This window comes from Scleropages formosus, chromosome 5 (genome assembly GCF_900964775.1).
Source record: "Scleropages formosus chromosome 5, fSclFor1.1, whole genome shotgun sequence".
Lineage (NCBI taxonomy): Eukaryota > Metazoa > Chordata > Actinopteri > Osteoglossiformes > Osteoglossidae > Scleropages > Scleropages formosus.
The window spans coordinates 18,974,359-19,002,135 of NC_041810.1; the positions used below are offsets into that span (position 1 = coordinate 18,974,359).

A 27,777-nucleotide genomic window follows, 5' to 3' on the forward strand; every position below is an offset into this window, starting at 1 on the left:
AGGGGAGCAGAGTATTCTCATTTGTCAGTGCCAGAATAGAGCGTTTTTATATCTGTTCTTACTGTTTCTGTTTCCATGGTTTGAGTCTCCATAGTGATGGTTCATTTGTCACTCTCAGTCCATAAAAAATTCCAGTATGACGAAACCTTGAAAATTCATTGAACCTGAAACGTACAGCAATATTGTTAAAGATAATTTTTTACACAGCTGAATGGTTGTTACTAGAATAATTTGATATTATGTACCTTCCTCAAGGATCCTACAGCAGGGCATCTCAGGGACCTTTAACTGGCACTTTTTATATTATAAATAGGTGTCGTGAACCACAACATTATGTACTTAGTATGAAAAAAAACTTTCCTTAAGATAATGGCTAATATACAATGGTGGGGTATCATCAACAAGGGGACAATGGAAAGAGAAGGCAGCTTTGGCATTTTAAACTTGCTTCAGATTTTATTTTCATTAGAAAACATAAAAGAATGCATGAATTGTCTAATATTTAACATTTTTTCCTTTTTTTGCTATTTTATTTTCAAGTTGCCATGTAAGTACAAATCTATCTAAGGAAGATTCCTACAGAATGATTTCATTATGGTTCTGAAAGTGACAAACAAAAAATATGCTTATTTTCACACAATGGACGGCAGTTTTCTGGCAGTAATGAATCCTGTCGCTTCTTCAGAGAAAATCTTCACTTTTACAGTGAGTTGTATAAAACCGCTTCCAAAAAATGAATATATTGGCTGTATTTTCAAAAGCATTGTTAAGGTGACACAATTCAGAGATGCAGGAATAAGACGGCCAAGTGAGATCCAACCAGTACCATATGCATTATTTAGACCACGCAGATTTAAAAGAAAAAAATAAATGTAAATATGAAAATAATGCAAATATTCCACAGAATGGGAAAATGATGTACAGTGTGAGCCAACTGTTCTGTGTGTTTTTTTTCTCCCTTCTTGTCTTCGTCTGTTAGCGGGGCTGTGCAGGTTGGACTCCATGTCAACAGACACAGTGGTGGTTTTACTCAGGAGCTACAGAAGAGACCTCTGTTTCGGACGTTGACGCCTCTGAGCCATCATCCATTTTCTTGCTAAACGTCTGATAGATGCAGGAACGGAACTGGTGGGAAAAGAAGGGGAAAAAAACAGCAAAATTATTTTTTAAATAGAGTATATTCATGAGTCCGAACGTCATGATGCACACGTGGAAAAGATTTTACAGCACCTGATGGGCAGATAACTCCTCAGGAAGCATTCCCACCTGTCGGCTCATAAATACGTAGATAGTGGGGTTAGAAATGGTGGCGCCCTTGGCAAACTAGCCAAGCATGGCTGTAGCCAGCGGGTGGAAGGCATAGCCGGGGTTGACTGCAGCGAAGCAGGCAAAGAATGTATACAGTCCCCAGCAGACACAAAAAGCGATGATCATGACCACCACCATCGTTCGCACAGCAGGCGAGGACAAGCGTGAGCATGTAGGACCTGCTCGATGCTGAACTTTGCCTTCATGATCACGCTCCTGATGTCTTGGTACCTGTGATCTGCTTAATCTACGAGGTCTTTGTCTACTGTGAACAACATACCGACCAGCTGATCGAATGCTCCGGGCCCCTCTTTCAGAAGTGGGACTACTGTCTTCACAAAGGTCTGCTCTGTCTCTTTTGCTGACCATGTAGTTATTCTGCAAAGCAACATTTAGCAGTGAGACATTGCTAAAGACATGCAAACATGTGCCCGATATTGAATGTACATATATGCTTTTATCAGGTGAAGAACATATTGAACTGTCCATATGCAGATGAGGGTTAAATACTCTCCAACTGATCACATACTTACTAAGCTCCACTGTCTGTAAGAGTGATAAAAAATGATTAAGGCACTTACTGGCTGTCCACACAGGTTGGTTTTGGTGGAGACTCTGAGAAGCGTTCCTCATCAAACGGAACTTTATCGCCGTCTTTGAAGGCTTCGCTGAACAACATGACTGTAAGAAGCCAGCTGGATGTGAGGTTGCCTTGGTAGTTGTTCTGAAGAAGATCCTGCACTGCATGGAGATGTTGAATAGCAACTCTAACACCTCATATTCTGATGCAGCAACAGGCACTACTAGGCGAACAATTGCTGACTTCTTGTTAAAAGGTTTGGGAAGCCTTGCACTCTCTGAATTTGGTATTACAAAAGAGTTGTGTGGACCAGAACATGTGGTGAATACAGGTGGGATGAGTGTCTGAAATGGTGGATGAGAACGGAAGACAAACAGCAAACCAGGGAAGTTGCACACTAGCTAAGAAGGGAATAATTTGCTTTCAGTGCAATTTATTTTCATAGAGCACTGGACATACAGAGAGTGATAGAACAGAGGGACATGGTACAATGCAGATATCCATTCATAGATATAGTGCTGCTTGAAAGTAAGCCTTAATAAGTTATTCTTGAGTAAACTGTTCATTAATTAGGTCATATAACAATTATCTGAACTACAAATATGGTCTGACAATTTTCAGCTTTTCAACATTACAATTTCATCATCTGACTTACACATACACTTATTCTGTTCTCAAAAGAAAAATTGCAGCAACAATGAATAGTTAAATACACATATGAAACCTCAAATTATTCTAACAGCTCAAAAAGATTGGGGGTTATGCCTGTGTCAAGTCCTCCACTGCCCAGCTGAAATTCTTACCATTCAGCAGTGCATCTTCTGTACTTGTCTATATACAACCAAGCAGAACTGTTGCTCAGCAAGAGCACTTAGTTGCAGAAAAATAAAACTGAAGATAGCCACCCCAGCAATGGCAGAAAAACAAAGACCTATAAAAGCACAAAGTGGTAAAACAAAAGGAAAAGCAGGGGGGCAAAAGGATTAGCAAAGTGGTATTACACGATGCAAAAGGCAAAATGAAAAAACAAGAAGCAAATAAGTACAAATTTAATTTTACTGAGTATTTTATTCATATACTGATTATTTTATGTATTATCTTGCTGTTTTATACATTACTTTATTATTTGATGTATTACTTTCCCAATTCAGTTTTTCATTTTCAATTTGTTTTAATGATTACTATCTTGGTTATAACATGGCGCTCAATGTCCACTAAAAAAACAAAAACACATACAACAAGTTTTTAAAAAAAGTAATTTTTATTCAGAATTCCATCATACTTACATGACAGAACAGATAAGTGAAAGGGGGTGGAAATATAGGTCGGCTACAAGGCAGTTCAGGGTATGGAAATGGAGCAGAATAGAAAACAAGGAAAGTAGGGAAGGAACCTGAGAGTCAACACAGACAGCAGGACTCGGCTTGAATACCTCCAAGCAACCCAAACAAGATAAAAGAAAGACATGGGAGGACTACACAGTGATGTGGAGGGTGATGGGGCAGTGGTCGCTGCCCATCACTTTGTTGCGGATCTTGCTGTCGCACAGTGACGGCAGCAGCCTGCGAGAGATCACAAAGTAGTCAAGACGCCAGCCCACATTCTTTGCACGGGCATTCATCATGTAGGTCCAGAAGGTGTAGGCGTTGGCCTGCTCAGGGTACAGCTCCCTGAAGCTGTCGACAAAGCCAGCGGCAAGCAGCTGGGTGAAACCCTCGCGTTCCTCGGCTGTGAAGCCAGCATTCTTGCGGTTGCCCTTGGGGTTCTTGATGTCGATCTCGTGATGGGCTACGTTCAGGTCGCCACACAGTACCAAGGGTTTCTTCTGGTCCAGCTCGCTCAGGTAGGCTCGGAAGTCGACGTCCCAGGTCTTGCGGTAGTCGAGACGAACTAGTCCTCTGCCTGCATTGGGCACGTAGGCCGTGACAAGGAAGAAGCTGGGGAATTCTGCAGTGATGACACGCCCTTCCTTGTCATGCTCCTCTTTTCCTGGAAAAGGGAAGGTGGACAGAGTGCACACTGATGACGCGATTCATGGAAAATTGGTAAATGCTGAGAGACAAGCACTATTGTCCACAGGGATCAAGGCTCTCCCTTCGCATACAGATTTTTCACCAGTGTTGACCCACGTGATCAACTCAAATCATTCATAAGTTTTTTTTAACAATCTCCCTCTGTCCCTCAGAGCTGCTGAATCCCTCTCAACATTGAAGGAAAGTCTCGGAGCACATCTTTTTCGTACTCACATCTCTCCTGATCTCTTACCCGTTCAACAACTTTGTAAATTATTAATTTATTTATTATTCATTTTTAAAAGAAATAACTGATGTCCTGTCCTGGGTGTGTCCCCTCCCCCTCCAGCCTTATGCCCTGTGTTGCCAGGTTAGGCTCTGGCTCCCCGCAACCCCAAATGGGACAAGCGGTTCAGACAATGTATCAGAAATGTAAATCTGTATACCGATTCTACGAGCAGCTACTTGTGTAGCACTTATTTACTTGGGCAGCTCATGCACTTGTAAAAAGCATAAGAAAAAAACTTTTTCCAAATTTACTATATTTGGACAAACAAAACCAGTAGATGTTTTGCAAATAACTTTCCTGTTACAGCTAGATATGTGTTGATGTAACAAGTGAGGAAATTTGCCAACAAGTTCCAACAGACTCGGTTTGTAATCTGCTCCAACTGTTAATGAAATTTTGACTAAGGCAACTTTTACCCTGGCTAATTCCTCTGAATAATGCCTTTTACATTTACATTTATGCATTTAGCTGATGCTTTTCATCAAAGCAACGTACAATGTTAAGCTATTTACAATTATTTATCCATTTATACAGCTGGGTAGTTTTACTGTAGCAATTTGGGTACTACAACTGGAGGTGAGAATTGATCCTGATACCTTTGGGTGCAAAGGCAAAAGCTCTAATCACTATGCTACCAGCTGTCCAGTCCTTTTAGTAAAATATCTCCAGCCTAAAAGCCAGGAAAATGAACTTAGGATAGAAGCAAAAGTATGTTAGTGATGGATGGTGCACCGATGCCGTAGGTGATGTTGAGGGGCTTTGTCTTGCACAGCATGGCCACGCCGCTGTAGCCCTCTTTGCCCTCAGAGCCAGCCCAGTACTTGTGGGGGAACTCGGGCATGGAGGTGATATCCTGTGGGAGTGACTTCTCTGCACACTTGGTCTCCTGCAGGCAGATGACGTCTGGCAATTCCTCACGCACCCACTGCCAGGAAGAGAAAAATTAATATAAACTGGTCTGCAAAAATGAAAAAGAAAAGTACCTGTAATCACATAAAGCTTATCTATCTGATATCGCAATTCTCAGATTATTCACTTATCCCCGTAAACTGACCCTAATTCGTTCCTGAAAACCGACAATGTTGAATTGCATAAGAAAATTACTTATTCCATTGTTTCTTATGGGGAAAGATTCCAATTCATTTCAAGACCAGCCCAAGTTCAGCCAAAAATTACCCTAAATAAGAAAGTCAAAATAATATCTAAAATGTAAATATCATAAGGAGAAAGCTGTGTAATGCTAAATTTTATGCAGTTATTTTTTTGGTTTGTTCCCAGAAAAATAATAAAAAAAGCATTTCATTCATTTTTTTAAAATCATCCCAACTCCCCCACTAAGCGCTTTTCATTCACACGCATGCTCAAGAAGCTATTCGAAATTGCATGCATGCATGGTTGTGGAAGCAAGCATGGGCCTGTGTATAAAATCTTATCCACCATTCTACATTTGACATGAATTTTGTTTGCATTTCAATATACTTTATACTAAACTTTATTCTTCTATTTTATAAATAAAGAAATTGGTTAAATATTTATTTTATTGTCACTGTTTAATCTTCTTAGCCACTAGCCACTTCATTGCTGTTGATGATGATGGTGTCATAATGGAGCACTCATTCTGGGTCAATAGGGAAAGAACAGGCATGAAAATATCAAAGTGTCTTCCCATAATGCACTGCATTTCACGGTCTCTGACACAGCTGCTTTGAGTAATTTTTAAATGTGGTCTCAGTTCATTGAACCGGATCCAATGTCACACACATAGACAGAATATCGCAGACCGCATAAATTAAATTCTGAACCAGCTGATAATAAGTAGTACAGACATCCCTCAGCTTATGCAAATAGACCATTCTTCAACACCTTATGTAAGTCAAAAGTTACGTATATCAGATTCCCCCTCCTCCCCCACCATTCAATGTAATATTAACAATTTTTCCATCTCAATTTTTGCACCTTGACATTTCTTCGTCATTATTGTTGTTTTCATGCTAGCTGTTCCTTTCACGTGCTCCTTTATACGTGCAGCATCCTTCACTATCGTATTCACAGTCGATAGGGCTAAACCTGGTTCCCGTGCTATAGACGATAATCTTTGTCCATCTTCATACTTCATTATTATTTTCAATTTCATTCCCAAATTGATTGCTGTACCCTTGCAAAACGGTTGTTGTTGTCCTTCAAGTGTACATTTATCACCAGGCATTGTGAATAATGGGTAAAAAATATGCGAAAAAAGCTGTACACTAAGGAGAGGAGATGCGTTCAAGGTTCAAAACACGCGGGAACTGAGAAGATGCAGCTTCCTGCCTTGTCTGGCTACGCCGACTTAAGCTTAATGTATTTCAGATAATTTGCGTAAGTGCTGTCCATAAATAATGTGTATGCTGAGAATTTACATAAATCCGGATTTATGAAAGTCATATTTACGTAAGTAGAGGGGTGTCTGTATTACTCTTGGATTGGATACGTGAAAACCGGACATCAAGAGACAAAATAAGGGGAAATGAGCGTACACCGATTGTACTGAGGCCTCCTCCTCATTAGAGTCGAGTCATGAAGTAGATCAAGAACAAGACCTGTAAAGAGAACTTTGCTCCTTCCCCCAGCACTCACATCCAATCCCTTCTTCTTAACCCAGGCCCGCAGCCCATCCACGTTCCATGAAGTGATCTTCATGTTAGCAGTGCGGCCATCTTTAGTACTCAGTTTGTCTGGAGGGTCTTCATAAAGAATGGGGGCCTCGGGTTCCTTCTCCTTCTTACCCTTTTTGGCAGGGGGGGCTGTGGAAGAGATCATTATGCAAAGGATTAACAAACAAATCAGACTTCAAACAAACTACTGGTGCCAAATGTGTAAATTGTAAATGTATAAATCAAGAAACAGGTGTATTCTGGTAAACAAGAGTGAGTCCTATTACTGAACAATTCTGGGGCATTATGGTGGAGGTGGCCACATGGGGAAGGACAGAGGCTCAGAACAGCAAACGCTACCCTTTCATTGAAAAGACCAACCAAAACAGAGGGAGTGTCCACTTTAACACTGAAAAACGCAGCTACAAAACTGTAAATAATTCCAACAAAAGAATGGAATGTTCTAATATTGTGAGCTTCTCCATTCTCTGTTAGTTTCTTTGCATCCTCTCAAGTCCTCAGACCAGCTACAGTAAATTCCTTCCCGCACTGGTCCCACAATGGCCAGCAGCTGGTCTTCACAGGGGGTGTGCCCCAGGAAGCTGTCAATCAAACAAAGCCCTGATCATCCCATGACATAGCTCCACCTCCCTCCACATCCCCCCGCATTACATTTAAATTGATTCATTTAGCAGACGCTTTTCTCCAAAGGGACGTACACCTCAGGAAAAATACAATTTGTGCATTACATTAAGAGAAAGAGACATGTGATTTTTAAGTAAACCTAGTTTGTTACTTTCCACTTGATGCACCGATGTTCATCTCTTGAGTAGATGCACAAAACGCAGGATAGAGGAATCCTGATCACCTTCCTACAAGTGGAAGTTTTTTTTTTTTTTTTTTTAGGTACACAAACATTTACATTACAACACAGTGAAAAACATTTCCATCACCTGCACTGTTGTCCTGCTCCCCATCTCCAGTGTCCTTCTTCTTTCCTCTCTTCGACATACCTGCTAACCCCCTGCGTACACACGCACCCTTCAGACACACAGCACGCACACACAGTGACACACACAACACTGGAACACAACGGTGCCTGGTCAGCTGAATATTCATGAACAAATGAATATTCTTTTTAAACAAGTTTACAACTGACATAAAAATGTCTTTCACATTAAAAAACTTTTAATACATTTATTATAATGAACTAAAATTTTAACTGTAAAATGAATGCATGTCAATTTTGTTTCACCAATTTTTGTAAGATTTGCAAAGGCTTAGGACTTATTATTATATTTTCAGAGTGGTCATTTTTGAGGGGTCGCCAATGATTAATAAATAAAACATTGTGACACATCAGACTCGTGCACAGAACTGGTACAGATAATTACAGTAACCTGTGACAACGTAGTGGAAATAATTTGATTTTGCTGCTGGAGTAGGTAAGCCTGAAAACTGAAAATAGTGCATTTTTAACTAAAAAAATGGGATGATGGACAGCCTGCGATGTAACATAACAAAATGGACTCTGAGGGTGGTGCACTGGCTCATGGCCGCTGTTCGCAGCAACTACTAGCCTGTCTGTGTCTAGTCTAGCTAGGGGCCACCAGATGCATTAGGGAAAACTCAACGGCTCAGCGATCGTCCGCACATGAGTATAACGCCGGTAAATACACAGCAAACAGTTAAGCCCTACTCAATCTTACCTTTCAGTTTCTCAGTTCAAATGAACAACAACCCTACCATGCACATGTCCACAAAACAAAGCACCCACAGGCACGTCTGAATCACAATAGAGTCCTGCTTCGGATTTAGGTGTCCTTGTATTTGCCTGACTTTATTTTTTTGTCTAAAACTATTAATGAATAATAATCAATTTAAACACCACTAAAACACCCTAATTACACACACTTACAAAACACTAGTGTGTTTTGTTAAATCACGATAAAAAGTAATCGGTTTCATTGAATTTTCCTGTTGGGAGTTATTTAAGACACATAAATATCTTACTGTACTCCCGCGAAGAGCCACACGGTGTATTGTTTCTATCCTTAGTACAATTAATCCCCGCCCAGCACCTTCTTTCACCAATGATACTACAGTTCTTCGTGAGCCCGAGTGCAGCGATTGGCTAAGAAAGAGAAGGGGCCGGACTATTGAAGACCAGCTTTTAATAGGCCAAAAATTGAAAGAATGTATATAGTTTATTAGTATAATAAACAAAGCAACGGTGCAAGAAGCAGTATAAAAAAAGAAAAATCTATAAAAAAGACAAATAGAATACTAATACAAAAATACAAAGACTTAAGTTTTAGGATGGTTTGTAAGCATGGAGATGGCATCGTGATTTTTATAAAGTTATATTGCCAAAGCAATAACTGAACAGTCATATACAAAAGATTTGGCATAATAATAATATCTGACTGAATGAAAAGGCAGTTATCCCAAACATCTTCATCTGAACAGACATGTAGGTGTCTTGGCCTGGTAGAAAGTGATGGGATACAGCAAACCCTGATGAAAGACACCTGAGTGAGGAAGACAGTCAACACTGAGCTAAGTTCAAAGAACAAGATGATTTTTATAAAATGCCTTGCACTACCACTCCTAGCTAAAAGCTTGGAAATAGTGGACTGGCTAATGTTTGAGATACAAAAGATGGATCCATCATCCAAAGGCTGACACTGAAGGAATATATATCAAGAGACAACTGGTAACACAGTGGTTAGAGTTGCCTTTGGATCCAAAGGTCACAGGTTTGAGTCCTACCTCTAGCTCTATAAATGGGTAAATAATTGCAGGTAGATTAACATTATGCAGTAGTGCAGTGGGTTTGGCCTGTGCCTGCTCTCTAGTGGGTTTGGAGTTCACGTCCTGCTTGGGGTGCCTTACGGTGGACTGGCGTCCCCTGAGTGTGTCCCCTCCCCCTCCAGCCTTGTGCCCTGTGTTGCCGGGTTAGGCTCTGGTTTGCCGTGACCCTGCTCGGGACAAGCGGTTTCAGTCAATGTGTGTGTTAACACTATAAGTTGCCATGGAGAAAAGCACCAGATACATGAATAAATGTAAGAGACAAAATGGTGGACAGAGAAATGTTGAGAAAGGGAAGCATTGAGAAAGCTAGTGCAACTCAAAAGATATATTAAGAAAGCAGAATTGCTGAAATGCAAACCGCTATGCGGATAGTTCTCCAGCAAATGTGATAAACCAGCAGTTTTGCGAAAACGCAACATATGGCCTTGTTATGCAGCTCCAGACTGAAAGGAGAGACAGAACGCAATCTTTGCAGCACAGGACTAGACACTGAGCACCAGGTACCACAAGAAGAACATTTTGAAGTCCAAGGTGGATAGCAAATGTAGAAAATGCCACTCAAAGGAGGAACATTTAAGTCACATAGTTACAAGCTGCTCTGCTCTTGCCCTTTTTGGACCTGGGGGTCCAAGTCACTGAAAATTACTTTGATCATAAGCCTGAAAAAGTCATCAACATTAGAGATATTATCATCACCTGGGACTTACCAATAGTCACAGATCACACAATAAGAAAGAGTTACAGAGTAACAATACACAGGAGAAGAGGTGCCCATCCATCAATATATACACAAACACTTTCTGACCCGCTTGTTCCATACGGGGTCGCAGGGAACCAGAGCCTAACCCGGCAACTCGGGGCGTAAGGCTGGAGGGGGAGGGGACACACCCAGGGGGGGACACCAGTCCATTGCAAGGCACCCCAAGCAGGACTTGAACCCCAGACCCACCAGAGAGCAGGACCCAGTCCAACCCACTGCACCACCACACCCCCCCATCAGTATACAGTACATTTAAATTTACATTTATTCATTTAGCAGACGCTTTACTCCAAAGCGACATACATCTCATAGAAAGTACAATTTGTGCATCACATTAGGAGAAAGAGACATAGCTGCAGATGTGTGATTCTTAAGTACAGTTAGTTTGTTTCCTTTACCATATGGACTGACGTTCATCATACAAGTAGCTGCATAAAACTTTACCAGAATATTGCCAATTCCTAATCACCTTCCTAGTAGTTTTTTTTTTTTTGGGATATAAATATTTATGCTACATTGCAGGAGTTTAGTGTGTTTCATCGGCACAACTAATTTTATACACATGCATTGCCAAAGCAAAGGTTGAACAATTTTATTAGCAGGAATATTTTGTTAAATAAATAAATAAATAAATAAAGAAATAAATAAATGGGAATAAGTTTTATAACCTCAAACTCTGATAGTAATAGTGTTTGTGTGCGTGTGTGGGTGGGTGGCTGTCTGAGCACAAAGTCTAAGAGCTCACTGTACACATAACTCACTTTTTCCCCGCACTTCATTACTGGAACTTACAGTTCCGAATACAGTACATTATGTATTTTTCTCTCAGTCCTTCAACATTTTCCTGCCAGTGACATCTGAAACACTGCTGACTCATATCCTACCAAATGTTGGAGGAAATTAACTCTGTTGTACGATCAATTTCTCCTAGTGATGAAAATTAGGAGTCTCCTGTAGGAAACCCTACACTGGGTTTACTTTGGGTTGTCCCACATTGTGTAACACCCTTCTAGAGTTATCCTCAGCTGAACTGAAGCCAGAGCTGTGGTGCTGAAACTAAACAAAGTGGCCTTTTTTTAACAATATAGATGCACATATTTAATGTTACTCCAGGTTATATGCTCAAAGAAAGAAATTATATATTAATAATACATAAAATATAAAATTAATAGTAATTATAAGTGAGCCTTAAAAAGTCAGAATAATTTAAAGGCACAGTCACACAATCCATTTATGCCGTACGTGTAGAAGACATGCATGTAAGATCCTACGTCAGCTGAAGTTTCCGTTCAACGGGTGTAGTGCGGGTTACCTAATACTTGACCTGTGCACAGAAATTGTTCTCTTCGTATTTCAGCATTGCTTCATAGTTCATGTTAGGTGATTGAACAGAATCGTACAAGGCACAAAACAACCTTTTCTCTCAAGCAGTGTCCTTATTAAACTTTGAAGTATACATCATAATTCATATCCACAGGTGAATGGACCTTAAGATTGTACTCCTTAATTAACAAAATATAGCCAAGACTTTGCACTGGTAACATACTATGTGCCTTAAAGTAATATATTTATTAAAGTCCCATCTATTACACTTATTTATATTTAGTCCCACTACTATTTCCAGCACTGTGTTCATATTCCTTAGAAACACACATTTCCACAGTTCCTTGTAAGCAGTTGTACTGTTTGTACATTTTATTATTTTTTCTTCAGGCCTTGTTTCTTTAATGCTGTTTTGTTATGTGAAATTTGTCTGTATGATGATCCACCATGTCCAATTCCTTGTACATGCAAATGTACTTAGCCACAAAAGTACTACGCTATTTATTACAATACATATTACTTGTTGCTTGACAAAAGATATAGAAGACATACAGTATTTTCATTAAGAGTTTAAATGAGCACAAAGAATCAATCACATCTAGAGTAACTGATGGCCCTGTAGAGAAAATTTCTTACCCTTAAATATTGAAAAGGTTCTTTGTAAACTTTGTCAGCCCTAAATGTAGTCTGACATTGTTCTGTGTCAGCTATAGCGTAATCTTAATTTTATGTTACACTGTCTTAAATATGTGTGTGGCCATGTATGTGTGTTGTGATGGTGTGGTATCCTGTTCAGGGTGTTTCCTGCCTTGCGTCCTGTGTTTGTCAGGATCCACTCCAGATCTCTGTGACTCTGTAGTGGTAAAAGATTTGTGAAAATGCAGGGATGAACTGGGTAAGTGGATGTATATCTTAAATATCTTACTATACACACATAATGGGTAGCTGCTTATCCTAAGACAGGTTCATGGAGGTCCAGAGACTATCCTGGAAGCATACCCTGTACACCCTAGACTGGACACCTGTCTATTACAGGGTAGCCACACACACACATATATATGTATATACACTGTACATATATAAATATATATACACACACACACTCTATGGGCAATTTAGAGTTATCAATTAACCTGAATTGCACATCTCTTTTGACAGTGGGAGGAAACCCATGAGAACATGGGAAGAACATGCAAACTCCACACAGACTGAATGGGGACCGACCCCACAGCCTGGGGTCTGTGATACGCTTGAGCTTCACCGCGCCGCCCCATCTAAATCTCCATGTACGTATATATGCAGTGTGATTGAAAACTGTGATCATATGTTCAGGTCTTAAGTCGTTTTCATCAGCTATCTGGAACCATACATCAGTCTCACAGTTTTTTTTTCTTAAAAATTGTGTACTGAGTAGGCTTTAATACTTTTTATTATAATGATTAACTGGAAATGCAAAGGGTTATATTTTAAATATTGAGATCTGAAATTAACTGAATGACCTGTCAAAGAGGAAATTATTGTGAAATGTTCCCAGAAGCAGTTTTGTAATCAATTACTTCAATTACTCACATCAGTCTTGACAGTATAAATTCGAAAACAGAAACCATTCAAACATATAACAACTGGAAGAGTTACACTGAGAACCTGAAGTCAGAAGCTCAAAATGAACTCTTTTCTTTTTCTCACATTTTCAGGGGTCTGGTAAGAATTTATTTTTGCTTTTTTTCTGGTTTAGTCTGTAATATAGGTGTCACCATTGTTAAAAACGAAGTCAATAAAAATAGTTTTCATCTCAAAAAAAGTTGAGGCAATATAAACTTACAGAGTTTTATTGAACAATCTGTTATTTCTCATGTACTTGCAAAGCAGTTTCCAGAATGCAACACCAAACCTTTTGATGCATGATTAAATCTCTACGTTCTTCTGGAAGTCATTCCTAATTATAAAGTTTTGTGTAAATATGTAACTATTTGAGTTTTATTTACTGTTTACCTTAACATCCTTTTTTAATGTTTTCTGAAGCTATTCTCTTGTTGACTCAGCCCATGTAAAGTGGACACCAGGGCAGGGTAAGTGAAACCCTCTAAAAACATCTACATGTACTGTTATACAACTTATATTTTAATTTAACAAATAAAGTAACAAAATAATTTAATATATTTTATTTCTTCTCAAATTTTCAGTGTAAGAATTGTCTTATACTGCTTTGAAGCTATATTAGTACGCATTTCTATTTTCATGACATTCACGTATGTTGGGGTTTATTATTTTCATTGCTAACATTTAAAATCTACTGTCTTCCAGATGTTGAAGACAGTTCCAGTTTTTATGAGGATCTCTGGAAGAGCAATATAGACATTGCGAATGCAACGCTCCAAACCAGATTCCTGCAGGCGATGCAGATGGGAAACCTTCCAGTAGAAAAATACACCATCTTTGGCATGCAGGATCTCTACTACATGATCAATGTCACAGCGATGCTGCGTGAAATGAGTGAGAAGAAGCCCATGCCAGAGGACATTAAACAATTTTTCAAAGGCCGATTTAACAGTTATGAGAAGTACTTGGCATACTTACTGAACGACTTTTCCTTAACGGTAAGTATTTTTACGTCTCTCCTCCTTCCCAAAGTTACTAAGTAAAGTTACTATGGACTGAGGGAGTTCCTAAGGCAAGCAAGAAGACACTGAAAATAAGCATAGACTAAAAGTAAACGAATAAATGAAATAAAACATAATGCACTTAAAATAAGGTGATGTTTGGTGGGAAAACTTTACCAAAAATAAAAAAGGGGCACTGGGTGGCAGCGTGACTGGAGGTGCCCCTTTGCACTTGGGTTTGAATCACACCTCCCGCTGTATTGCTCTTTGAACAAGTCCTAGAAATTACTCTAGTTCAGAAGTACCTAGCTGTGTAAACTGGAAAATAAGCTGCCTGACATAAATCGCTTTGGAGAGAAGTGTCAGCAAAATGAATGAACATAGATGTTATCCTAACATGTCTCCATTTCTCCTCTGTAGAACGAGTCTGTTATTGTTCCCCGCCCTGCAATGGCCAGCTACATTAATAATTACCACAGGGTGATGAAGAAATATGAGCCCATCTACTTTGTGGTTGCCCTACTGCCCTGTTCCAAGCTCTGGCCTTATTTGGCTGAAAATGTGAACATGACCGAGAACAACCCCTATTATTCATTCAAGAGGGACAATCAAGGAGGAAATCCAGCGAAACACTTCAAGGGTCTTCTTGATGGTTACCAGCACAAAATGAATAAGAAGACAGCGCACCAAATCTTTCGGCAACAAATGGAGCATGAAAAGAACTTCTTCCAGTCTTCCTACACTGAGAAGCCCATCCTTTTCTGAGCAATGCGACTAGACAGGGAAAAGATTGTTTTTAAGGATGTGCTAGTCAGGAAGATTTCTAATATATAGTTATTAAATTGGTCTTTTAAATTATTGCTAGTCACAATATAATAATTATCTTTGAAGTTACTACTTTTTACATGTCATCTGAATTTGTATATGTTAAATTATATTATACTGTTATTCATTCCTTAACATTATGCTGAATCCCTCTATGTTTTTTGTGCTGACTGCCTGAAAAATTAAATTAATAAATCAGTATGCAGGCATCTGAATGAGATGTAGATTTTTTTCATTGAAGACAGCAGGTGTGACTGACAGATTTTTAATTCAATTTGTTTGGTTACAAACAAAGTCTACAAAGCGAACAAAGGAACATAATCGGCTTCCGCCAAAATACACAACAGGTGATCCTTTAAAAACTAAATATACAGAAACCATGCTGTTAAGAACAGAGGTGCATCCTATATATGTACACACACACACACACACACACACACACGACTGTGTTCTCTACTTCCTGTAAAATATACAGCAGAGTTAAGGGTCCCTCATGCGACTATAGACCCGTCTATGGATTGTTCTCTGTAGCAGGATTGTTAAAGCATAGAAAATGGACCTCCAGAGACACATATCTGGGTATCTTCTCTGTCCCCATACATCTTACTTCTTTCTCTTTCCTCTTTTCTGCTTGTTATTCCCTCCTGCCCTTCACTTTCTGCGGTTCCCCATCTTCCTCTTTCTGTCAATGTGCCATCTGGACCACCACTGCCTTCCAGGCTTTGTCCTTGTCGAACTCAGCCAGGCTTCCATTTGGTGGATGTCGCTAGGAGAGCATCATGTAAAACAACAAATCAGTACAAGAATGCTGATCACAGGTTAAAAGAAAGCTCTATACCAGCTGCAAGTAGTATAATGATATGGTATGATGGTACTTTTAAAATGGTATGCTAAGAGTGTATTCTTTGACTTGCAACTGATGAACACTTGACTGGACCTTTATCATCATTTTCCCTACAAAGCAGCATATGAGGGGATGGATAAATTTTTGCAAACATTCTTATCATGTGAAGTAATTCAATGACAATTATAAAGGCAGCTTTACAGGTGTGTCAAGTTAAGTTGAATATCAGTTACAAACAGTGTTTATAATCAGCAGTGGGACCGGGACAATTGGACAGAAACTGAAGTGATAATCAGGACTTTATTAAGTGAGTCTCTGTAGAAGAGTGACCAATTCACCTGAAACACATATCTTTGGACTGTGGGAGGAAACCAGAGCAGCAGGAAGAAACCCAAGTTAACATGGAGAGAACATGCAAAGTCCATACAGATCCAAAGTCCAACAGGGATCAGTCTTATACCGATCATAGAGACCAGACACTGTGAGGCACAAGTGCTACCTGCTGTGCCACTGTGCTGCCCGAAAGCTTTCCAAAGTGTTTTTTTTTTTTTACCAGATCCTGCCTTTATGGATAAACGTATATGACTGTTCACTAGACTCCTCGGTAAAAAGGCTGGAAAAAGTATTTTTCGCAATAGTACTACCTCAAACAAATGCCCATTCTGAAATCCTGACAAATCTTTATATTTGTCATTTCATGCTACATTAACGCTGCCAGTCTGCATATGATCCAAAGACACTTACAGCGTACTCTGATTAACACAACACATCTGACACTTGTGCTCTCTTATTCCAGGCACATTTTCAGCAGCTGAGCTTTACAGAGATCACAGTCAGGGCTGCAGACATGGGAAGGTACAACTAATGGGATTATTACCAATGTACCGATATTGGCCCCAATTGCATACCTCGTAGTGTTGTGAGGGTATCTGTGGACCCTCGTCCCAGTCTTGTACCCCCTGATGGTACTGGATCTTATAGATGGCACAGTGCACCACAGTGGCCAAAGTCAGCACGGCTTGCAGTAGCAGTAACAGCATCAGGATCAGAAGGAGGACGTCATAAGATTGCTGCAGATACACACACACTTTTATTACTGTTAGTCATTGTCATACACCCATGCAGAATATGCTTTTTTACAAGGAAACTTATTATATGCCAACAAGTTCTGTTGTAGCTATAATTGTTTTTACATTTTATCTTTTCTGCCATGCTGAAATAAGTTTTTTTTTTTTTTAAAAAAAAGTCATTTATACAGCTGGGAAGTTTTTTTTACTGTAACAATTCTGGGTAATTACTTACCCAGAATTGCTACAGGGACACTACAGCAATGATTTACAATTCGAACCGGAGCCCCCCACCGAGTGCAAGGGGGCACCTACAGCCACACTGCCACCTGCTGCCCCTTTTTTATTTACAGTTTCTCCACCAAACATCAGCTCAGCTGTACATACTGACCACAGATGACATCTGGATAAGCAGAGCATGTGTTATGGTTTACTGGTGACCAGGAAACATGTTGTAGTGGAGAGGTTCACTGTGACAACACAGCTGTGTTATAACACCAGCTTGAGGAAGTGCAACAAGTCATTGCTACATGGGTTTGACTAAAATCACAGGACTATCCAGTTCTATTGCATAAAAGAGGAAATTTTCAGCACAAAAAGTTTTCCATCAGCCACCTTCTTGGGAATTTTTGGAGTACACCCAGTGATTTGGCTTCCACTAAGGAACAAGGTCAGCTAGAAGGGTGGAACAAGGACCAGGCTTTTGCTTTGGCCACTGACCTTGGCTGTGGGCACCTCATGCAGGAAGATGTGGACAAATCTCAGCACACTGCACGACAGGAAGCCTGAGGCAGAAAAGAGCAGCGGCGAAGTGACGCTGCTGATGGCGATCAAGACCTCCACCTGTGTGGGAGCAGACAGGGAAACTTCCATCGTACAGCCCAAAGCTTCCTTCAACTGTTGCTCAATGATCTTCTCAGGGGCCACAGGGCCATGTGAAAGGATCCAATTAATAGAAACCCTCAGCTAATGGGGTCAATTCACTGTCGAATCCCCCTGTTAGGAATGTTTCCATTATTAGGGGGTTCAATTGCTGTTATTTTTAATGGGGAAAAATAAATAGCTGTATTGGCTATGATATGTCATGTTCCATCAATAAAAGTTTGAAATGGGAAATAGGGAGGGAGAGAAGACGGTAGAGGGTGTTTGGGTTCTGGCTGGGTGAAAAAGATGCGGATGGCTTCTACAGAAGACCAGTTTAATGACAATCCATTTAAATCCATCGGGAACGACTTATACAGGTGGTCCTTGACTTACAATGGGGTTCTGTTTCAACAATCCTGTCGTAAGCTGACTTCGTTGCAAGTCAAAAAAAAAATCCTCTAACATTATACAAACAATCAGGATATATAAACAAACATGCATGGATACTGTGTTTCATAGGGCTTTGTTAAATTTTAATTTCACATATCACTTCCATTTCTAAATCTATTGCCTTTTGCTTTTTCTTTTCAGGTTATTGTAAATCAATAGCAATTGCTGATAGACATGCTGACTGTGTCATTAGGAAATATGGCATTTTGTGGTAGCACAGCTAGTTGATATAATCGAGATTCAAAAATAGTATAATGAGATCGTTGGGACGACTATCGAAGTCCGGGTCGTCGTAAGTCACATATGTTGTAGATCGAAGACCATCTGTATTGCCGCCCACTGAAGGAGTCCGATGGTGAAATATAGGTGATGCTGGGCAGACTCACCAGACACTTGTTGGGGTATTCTGCTGCTACGTGACTGGCAATGGCACTGGGGAAACACTTGTGGACACACAGTGACACAGTCAGACAAGTGCAAAAAGCCATATATTAAGTCCAGTGTAATGACACAAGCCCCCATATTGAAGCCCCTCAACTCACAGCCACGAGGATCCAGAAGAATGTGACGGACAGGTACGGTCCTGGGACCAGGGCATCCATGTTGAGCGCTATAATTCCACCAAACACTGCAGAGATCCCCACTATGACCTCAATGACCTGTGGAAACATCAGGGCAAAAAGCAAAAAATCCAAGTACAAATTTAAAAAAAAAATAAATAAATAAAAATGGTCCTTTGATTGTAAGTTTCAGATTTTCTCAATCTAGCTATAGCCATTGGCCTAAAGTTGCCAGTTTTGGGTAATTAAAACTAATTTTGCATTCCCAACACATGACTATGCATGAAACTTATGAATTTTATCTTTCCATACCTGTAGATGCCTATGTCCTCCGCCAGACTGGGTAAGATTCTTCACTACAGTTCAAGTTTATACATGGTAGGTTGTTTTACATAGTTGTCAGTGTTATTAAAAACATAATTACTGTTTTTACATAGACCTACTCAAGTTATACACAAATTAAGCTAATAAATACATTATGCCACTATATATAACTTTTTCCTCATCCATTTTTCAACTAACTGAATTTGCACAATTTATGCTAAAAATGAAAAGGAATTAAAAGCAGGAATTATGCCTTAGTTGCCCAGAGTATCCACTATCAGCCTGGCACCCATTAGAATTCTATGTCTAAATTAAAAGGTACACATATATAAAGTATATGATAAAAAGTTATTTTTATTGTAGATAAACATATAAAGACAGAAAATTATTTGTGACCATAACTGAAGTTCACCTATGAACATCTATGACTCCTGACTGAAGTTCTAGGGAACAAATAAAAACTATTTACTGCGCAGACCGACAATTTGTTTAGTAGAAAATGTTACCTACAAAAGTTACAACATTTCAAAGACTGTGGAGGCAATGTGTCATATTACGTTTATACAGTATGTAAGGTGGTGGACCTTCTTTAATTCTCCAATAAACCTCTGGTTCACTTAATTATGAGATTAGAACAATCTGGTAACAATTCCCTGAGTGTTGACATTTTCCAAGTCTTCGTGTCTCACAGACTCACAGAGTAGGCTTTGAGGAGTCGGGCAGGGAAGGCGACTGGTGTCAGCACCACAGGTCCTTCATATGCTGTCGCCTAGAGGAGAGGTGGAGGGTACAGGAGATGGGGTGAAAATGGAATTGCACAGACACACAGATGTAAACAACTTCAAAAAAAGAGCATAAATAGTTGGTAGAGTAGTGGTTAAGGGAATAAAACCAAATCAGATGTAAGGAAATGGTGTTGGTTTGATTCCAACTAAGGGTGTAGCTATTCTATCTCTGAGCAAATCTGACTGTCCATGTATAAATTAAGCTGTGAAACATGTTTTGGTTTAAAATATCAATGAAATAACTGCAAAATAATAACGGTAATAGATTCCGTTTTGAAATTGCATGACATCCTATGTCGATGAACTTTAACAAAATCATTGCTGATTTAGTGCCATCCTCCTACATGCTGCAAATGTTTCATTATTAGAATGTGGCACCAATAAATTAAAATCCCAGGAAACAATCTAAAAAGATTTAGACATCTGATAAAATGATTATATTACACTGTGACACTGAAATGTCCATGTTGTTCTTCACATTTCCCTGAAAACACACATCCACACACACCTTCCTCTGGTTGCAGCAGTCCTCGGCGGAGCGAGCCGACAGGATGACGGTGCTGGCCATCAGGACCTCCAGCAGGATGAGCAGGATCAGGTTGAAGTTGATCTGTGGGGCAGAGTGGAGCAGCTCTGAAAGCTGTTAAGTGGGAGGCCGTACACCTTACCTTATTTACTAATTTAGTTGATGCTTTTCGCCAAGCGACTTATTATGATTTACTAATTTATACAGCTGGGTCATTTTTGCTGGAGCAATTTAGGCTAAGTACCTTGCTTGAAGGTACTACGCCAGTAAGTGGGATTTAAACCAGAAATGTTGTTGGGATCTAGAGGCAGAAGCTTTAACCGCTATAGGACCTGCATCCCCCAGACACCAACCTGCATCACAATTCATACACCTGGGTTATTCTGAAACAACTTAACTACATAAGTTTCGCAAGTTCATTTGCAATAAAAAAAGTTAAATGAAAATGTAATCAATAATGAGGGGGGTGCGGTGGCGCAGTGGGTTGAACCACAGTCCTGCTCTCCGGTGGGTCTGGGGTTCGAGTCCCGCTTGGGGTGCCTTGCGACGGACTGGCGTCCCGTCCTGGGTGTGTCCCCTCCCCCTCCGGCCTTACGCCCTGTGTTACCGGGTAGGCTCTGGTTCCCCGTGACCCTGTATGGGACAAGCGGTTCTGAAAATGTGTGTGTGTGTGTGTGTGTGTGTGTGTGTGTGTGTAATCAATAATGATTATGAACAGATGAATAAGTAAACAATGAATTGTAATAAATGGATTTGTAAATGTTACACCATGTGCGACATTAATGATACTTACTGTCAATTTTGCATTCAAAACACTGCCGTTTGCAGCTTTTCCACTCACTCACAGACGTGCAAGTTGGCTTTTCCCGAAGAAAAGTCAGGAGTACACATTTATGCTGAGGGATATATGACATACACCTACCCCTAGAAATGGACTTACATTGATGGCAGAAGGGCTGAGCACCAGTTTGCAACCGAACCAAACTAAACAGGTGGTTGTAACTGCGAACGTCGAGACGAACATCACCTGGAAATCCGACACCTGCCAGACAGGGACACAGAGGCCACCAGTGATCCCATCAACCATTACCAGCAAGGATGGAGGCATGCAAAACTACAATAAATTTCCTTTCATTGAAGGCCAAAAGGATTGAATGACAGATGGTCAAAGTTTTACATGTGAAAGTTAGTTTTCTTACAAATATAGGTGACGACTTCATCACAGTATAAAGCACTATAGAAGAAGTGAACGGTAGAACACATCCCTAGCTCTCTCTGCAGAATGACTCCGCTCAGTGTGTAGAGTATTGTGTGTAGAGCGTACCCACCACAACATATCTGTTCTTGGCAATGGCAAAGCTCACCACCGCTGCTGGAATACACTGAAATGGGCAGAGAGAGAAAGGACAGGATGTACCACATAAAAGGGCAGATTTGGAAAAAACTGACCCCACACAAGCATTAAGAAATTAGTAAGACCAGAAATTGAAAAAACCTTGTCTCAACTTGATATCTGTCACGACCACATCTCACTCGACACAACCCTCCTTTGCGTTCTCAAACCTACCTTGCTTTGCTCTTCGAAGTCCTGTCCCCTCATTGTTCCCCAGTCCCGTTCCACATTTCTTTGATAATGACCACCCGCCTTGTCCCGTGACCATGATTTTGGATCCTCGCCTCTGTTCAGTTCACCAATGGACTGACCATGAGAACACGTATAGTCCTTTGATTCTGAATAAGCGATCCTGCTCTTGGGTCCATCCTCCTCTGTTCATCATGATAATATCTAGATTGGTCCCCTACCAACCGGTTATTTTAATAAACTCAGGTCTACTACTACTACTACTACTTTAAATTATTTTATGAATTTTTCAAGGAAGTTACTAAAGACATTCAAGATACACAGGACAAGATGTTATACCCTATGCATATTTATCAACGTCTGTACACAAAGACCCAGTCCAACCAACATGAAACCAGACACCTCCATGACCTGAGACCAAGAAGCTTAGCTACCTACTCCAACAAAGCCAGAACACACCGCACCCACCCAACTAACAAATCCAAAACAAACTGTAACCAAAACAAGCCAAACCAACACACCCACCAAGCCAAAATGACAAATCCACCAAACCAACACACCAAACCCACAAACCCACCAAGCTAACAAATCCAAACCACCAAATCCACCAAGCCAAACCAACACACCAGACCCACCCAACTAATAAGTCCACCAAACCACCAACTCAACCAAATCCAAACCAAATCCAAACCAAACCACAAAGCCAAACCAACACACTGAACCTACCAAACTAACAAACCCACCAAGCCAACACACTGAATCCACCAAACCATCAAAGCCACCGACCAACTAAACTAGCAGGGTACAAACATGAGTACTTCATTGAGGTTGTCAAGTGGGCGCCTCCCTTCATCAGTGTTTCGTTGAATTAGGTCCATGACACCTCCAGGAGGCTCAACAGTGCAGTCTGGCGTCCCAGACCCACCGCCCTCCATACACGTTAGATAAACTCCACCAACTCCACAACCAATTAAACCACAGCTCCATACATACCTTCTGGACACTGCACCTTCACATCCACCAGCAGAAACTGAAAATGGAACACTCCACCAACTTGAACTACCCTAATTACAGGCCACACCTCCTTAATTATCACCAACTGCTTCCCATTACTCACTACCTGCCACTAATTTTTCCACCATTACTCACCTCCATCCAGCCTGCAACCCCAACTACCCTGCTCTCTTTTCAACTATAACCACTGACTTGCCTTCTCTGCTGCCTCAGACAGCTCCTTCACCGCCGCCTTTAATGAGCGGCCTCTAATATCGAACTCTCCCAAAAATGATGTAACTGATTTAGCCACAAATCCTCTTACATCCACCTCCACCGGTCTCACCTGAGCCCACCCACGGTCTCTTGCCTCTGCCATCAGATCTGCATACTTTGACAGCTTCTGCTGATAAGCCTCCCCAATAGCATCCTCGAACGGCACTGTTAACTCTACAAAGTACACAATCTGCTCACACTCCGAGTATAACACCATGTCTGGACCCAATGAAGTAACCGCAATGACCTGCGGAACCTGGACCTGCTTGCCCACATCAGCCAGCGGTTTCCAGTCCCGTGCATTACCCCACCTACCATGTAAAACTGACCAACATAATCTCTGCAGCTGAATTAAATAATGTTAATGTTTCTATCATAACCAAATAAAAACAGAAAAAGGCCAAAGCAAGTATTATACCAAATAATAATGTCTCTATCTTTTGGTCTGTGAACATGTAATTTTAAGTATAGTATCTAAAAATGTCCTTTTTACCAACACAGCATTCAGTATTCAAATTTGTCAGTAAACAGAATTTTCAGTTTCAGTATTTATATTCACATTTTTTAATTTAGCAAATGCTTTTTTTCAAAGCAAAGTATTTATAACAGCAAGTTTCACAGTGATGAAATTTCCTTTTTCTTGTAGATCACACTATTTATTTTGAGCTCCTTACTGAAAGTTGTCCACTACATCCTAAATGAGAGGCTGCTAACTCAGTGCCTTTGACAGATGGTGGTTTGGAAAGTGCGTTGTCCTTCAAGATACACCCAGTTTGGTTTACAAGAATTCAGCTTTGATTTCAGAGCCCTACTTTCGCTGACAAGACATCTCTTGCGTTTACTAGAAACGAATTTGGATTTCATATCCCTTGTTACAGCTGGGGAGCACAAAACATTTACATTTATTCATTCTGCAGACACTTTTCTGGAAAGCAAATAAGTGATTAAGTAGCGTTTAGCTGACACTTTTATCCAAGCTCACTTACAGCACTATATATACTACAGTAAATTCACACACTTTTGCAGGAGAGCAATGTAACATAAAACATAAATGAGCTGAACAATTGCAGGCAAAAAGCTATAAATAATAATAATAAGAAGAAGAAGAAGAAGAAGAAGAAGAAGAAGAAGAAGAACTGCTGGACTACTTGTCAATTTTAATGCAATTTGGTCATATTTTACCATATATGGGTGTCAGTTTTAGGGCTCAGGAAGAGAAAAATTTTTACCTCTGAAACTAACGGCAGTTATGGCTTCGATTTACAAGAATTCACCTTACAAAGGGTTTTTCTGGATGCATTACCTTAGTAAAGAGAGGGAAGGCTCTATAGTACAAAGGATAACTCATCTGAACTCAGAACTGATCATCCTTCTAGGCCTCCACTGTTTCTCAACTGTTTTTAGTTAAATTGTCACCATGTATGGCTTCTTTAGTGTGACGGTGACCTGCTGCCAGCATGGTTCCCTGACCCAAAGTACCGGATGAGTGGACTCACGGAGCCCGCCGCACAGCGCAGGTAATCCATGGCCTCAGGAAAGACGTTGCCCAGGTAGAGGGAGAAGCCAGCAGTCACGAGCAGACTACCCTGAACGACACACGTTGAACTGACATTAAAACACCAACGGCCAATCAGTCGAATGAGACAAAGGCATGATCTGAAGTACTGCCATGGTAAGTTATGCATTCAATTACACCATTTACATCATGGTTTCATGGTATGAATAAGTATCATTACATTTTATTTTTTATATTTATATCAGATCCATTTCTCCAAAGCAAGTTCAGCTCCTTGCAGTGATTTTAGTTCCACTGTAGATGTTGCTGTGGAAGGGGCAGGAGATGAGAGCTTCATGAAAATTTGTTTCACCTTTAGATGAGTTGCATTTAAGAAAATACTAATTAGCATTATTATTAACAATATCATCAAAAGCACTCATTATTCATTCAGGTGGTGCTCCTCTCCAGTGCAGCTTACAGTGATTTATCCACTTATACAGCATGGTAATTCTTACTGTATCAATTCAGAGTAAGTACCTTAATCAAGGGAACTACAGCTGGAGGGGAGATTTGAACCTGGGCCCTTCATGACCAAAGGCAGTGATTGTTTCACTGTGTTACCTGCTACTGCACACAGACTGGGCCTTCAGTGGATACACTGTATGAGTCTCCTGTGGATGCTATAATTTGATTGATCAGCCCCAAACATGCATCTGCTTTATAACCAAGCACCTGCCCTTTACCGAAAGTGGGCCATCCAGCCCTCTCTCACCCCAATGAGGACGCTGTAGAGCCAGGCCCTGTAACTGAGACAGGGGTGCATGTTCTGGGAATGGGGCAGCTGCAGGTCGCTGGCTCGCACGTCCACCGTGTAGCTGTCCCTGTCGTGGCGCTCCCGCTCCGCTCGCCGACCTGTCCTCTCCAGCGTCGGCATGCGGTCGTAGGTGAACTCCTCCCTGGCCAGCAGCTCCTCCCTCGGTGCCAAACTGGAGCCCCGAGCCAGCTGGCTGGCCAGCGGCACCTGGTCCACTCTGAGCTGTCAAGGACAGGAATGGGACAGCTGGCCTCACATGGTGTTGTTCTGCTAAGCTACCTGCTAACTCCGCATGCTGTAGTTCTTCTGGGGAAAGGATTACCTCTGCTGGAATCAAGAAATGTGGATAAGTTCAGCATCTCCCACTCTAAGCACTCAACCCCTCACTCTCTTAACCGCTGGTGCGAGTCAGGGTCGCGGTGGTCTGGAACCTATCCCAGAAGCATGGGGTACTAAGCTAAGTAGGGGCTTGGGATACTGATCCATCACAGGGCACAGCTGTCGGCACTGGCAGGTACACTACTCCCCTTTCAGACATGTTCCAGTTATCTGAAAAACTACTGTGGGAGCGGTGGCGCCGACACTTTCTCCCAAATACGACTCAGAGTAAACAAAAGTACTATATTTCTAATGAGACAAACAGCTATGGGTGCAGACACATTTTTGCGGAAGCACAGTCAGTTTGTCTAATGCCACTGTTTTTTCCAGCACATATTACACAAGTAGCTCTTTATAGAACCTGTCCAGCGTTACATGTCACTCAGAAACTTTTCCGGTAACAACCAAGCTATCGCTCCCAACTATATTTGTAAGTCTGGGACCCCCTGCTTTCATACATTAATGAGACATATAGTCTTTGATTTCATAGGTACTACAAATGTGGTAATGACAGACAAGCAGTCATAAATATCAGGTTGTAGAAGAATTGGGATATCAGGACAGAAGAGACCCTCCTTAAATTGTGAGAGGGATTCAGCGGCTCTGAGGGACAGAGGGAGCTCATTCCATTACACTGGAGCCGGGACCAAAAACGTTTGAAAGTTCAAACTTTCGAATCTGGACCACTTATGAGAGCAACCACTAAGTGTGTGGACTTCACATTAATTCAAGGAGCCCTTAAAAGTGTACCATGTTTATCTCTCATCATATTCAGCAGATCAAGTAACCTATAGAAGAATAAGAACAGAACAAGTTCCCAAATCGGCTGCTGTAAAGCGCACTGCACCTGTCTGGATGTCTGTTTTCAACACTCTGCCTTTTTCAGCACCGCAGCAGGAGACACAGCAAGATACAGTATATGGTTTTAGTATTTTAGAGAAAAATTGAGGATTTTAAGCAGGAGGGCAGAAATGCTGGAAATGTGTTTTTGTTTGACTAATCAGAAGTATGAGAGTAACACGGCTGCCCGAAAACCACGCGGGCCTGCTTCCCAAGCACCCCCACCCCCAACCCCAGCCCCTGCCCCTTATCCCTGTCCCCATTTCTCTGCGCACTGCCTTTCTCACATTCCCTTCCCCCACTTCTAGCTGCTCCCCTCCTGTGCTGCACTTACCTGTGTGTCCATGGGTTGTGAGCCCTCCAGGTGTCTCTCCTTTCTGTGCGTCTTCTGCGGGATCTGCTGACTGTGGAGGGACGGAGCTGCTCTCACTTTCCCGTGGCTTTCCTGCTCTGTTTTCGGAAGGGGAGAAACTTTTAGAGCAGATCTTTTCAAAGAGAGTACCAAAAAAAAGGTCTCAGGAGCAGGCTGCTGAGCACCAGGGCCACACAGCTCCTGAATGACAATGAAGGGCCCAGAAACGGGGCTTACGCTGGGGACTGGGGCGGCCGGAACGCCCCTGCCTTCCCCGCTGCGCTGGCTCTCAGTGCACATAAAACCCTCCGCTTTGCAGCCCCCGTACTTGTCAAAATGACCGTCGGGAGGTGTGGGGGCCACATTCCTCCCGCACATCACAGCCTCGAAGCGTCGGCAGCAGGACAGTAAATAAAAAGGCTCAAAGAGCCCGAGGATCGTACGGTGGGGGACCCCTTGGCATTTTGCCACTTGTGTTTC

The 27,777-nt window shown here is 41.2% G+C and overlaps 3 protein-coding genes across 4 annotated transcripts; 1 reads left to right on the plus strand and 2 right to left on the minus strand.

The window, feature by feature from the left end:
• Positions 1-3,176: 3,176 nt before the first annotated feature.
• apex1 (APEX nuclease (multifunctional DNA repair enzyme) 1) lies at positions 3,177-8,702 on the minus strand. Of its 2 annotated transcripts, none has more exons than XM_018754937.2 (5): positions 8,532-8,702; positions 7,776-7,846; positions 6,806-6,972; positions 4,922-5,114; positions 3,177-3,877 (listed from the first exon to the last, which is right to left on the minus strand). In XM_018754937.2, the coding sequence occupies exons 2-5, from the start codon at positions 7,831-7,833 to the stop codon at positions 3,363-3,365; spliced, it is 933 nt and encodes a 310-aa protein (XP_018610453.1). In that variant the 5' UTR covers positions 7,834-7,846; positions 8,532-8,702; the 3' UTR covers positions 3,177-3,362. The 2 variants fall into 2 exon arrangements, with proteins under 2 accessions (XP_018610453.1, XP_018610452.1); XM_018754936.2 differs by having other exon boundaries at positions 7,776-7,904; positions 8,532-8,648.
• Positions 8,703-13,323: 4,621 nt separating this feature from the next.
• LOC108935949 (uncharacterized) lies at positions 13,324-15,359 on the plus strand. The gene is made up of 4 exons (XM_018754951.2): positions 13,324-13,420; positions 13,742-13,788; positions 14,024-14,316; positions 14,740-15,359. The coding sequence occupies exons 1-4, from the start codon at positions 13,383-13,385 to the stop codon at positions 15,082-15,084; spliced, it is 723 nt and encodes a 240-aa protein (XP_018610467.1). The 5' UTR covers positions 13,324-13,382; the 3' UTR covers positions 15,085-15,359.
• Positions 15,360-15,408: 49 nt separating this feature from the next.
• Positions 15,409-27,599, minus strand: mlc1 (modulator of VRAC current 1). Its single transcript, XM_018754925.2, has 13 exons — positions 27,535-27,599; positions 27,280-27,395; positions 25,686-25,949; positions 24,912-25,001; positions 21,893-21,946; positions 21,505-21,606; positions 20,547-20,648; positions 19,951-20,022; positions 18,912-19,028; positions 18,756-18,812; positions 17,776-17,898; positions 16,897-17,058; positions 15,409-15,910 (listed from the first exon to the last, which is right to left on the minus strand). Exons 2-13 carry the CDS (start codon positions 27,289-27,291, stop codon positions 15,830-15,832), a joined length of 1,236 nt encoding a protein of 411 aa, XP_018610441.1. The 5' UTR covers positions 27,292-27,395; positions 27,535-27,599; the 3' UTR covers positions 15,409-15,829.
• Between the last annotated feature and the right edge of the window lie 178 nt (positions 27,600-27,777).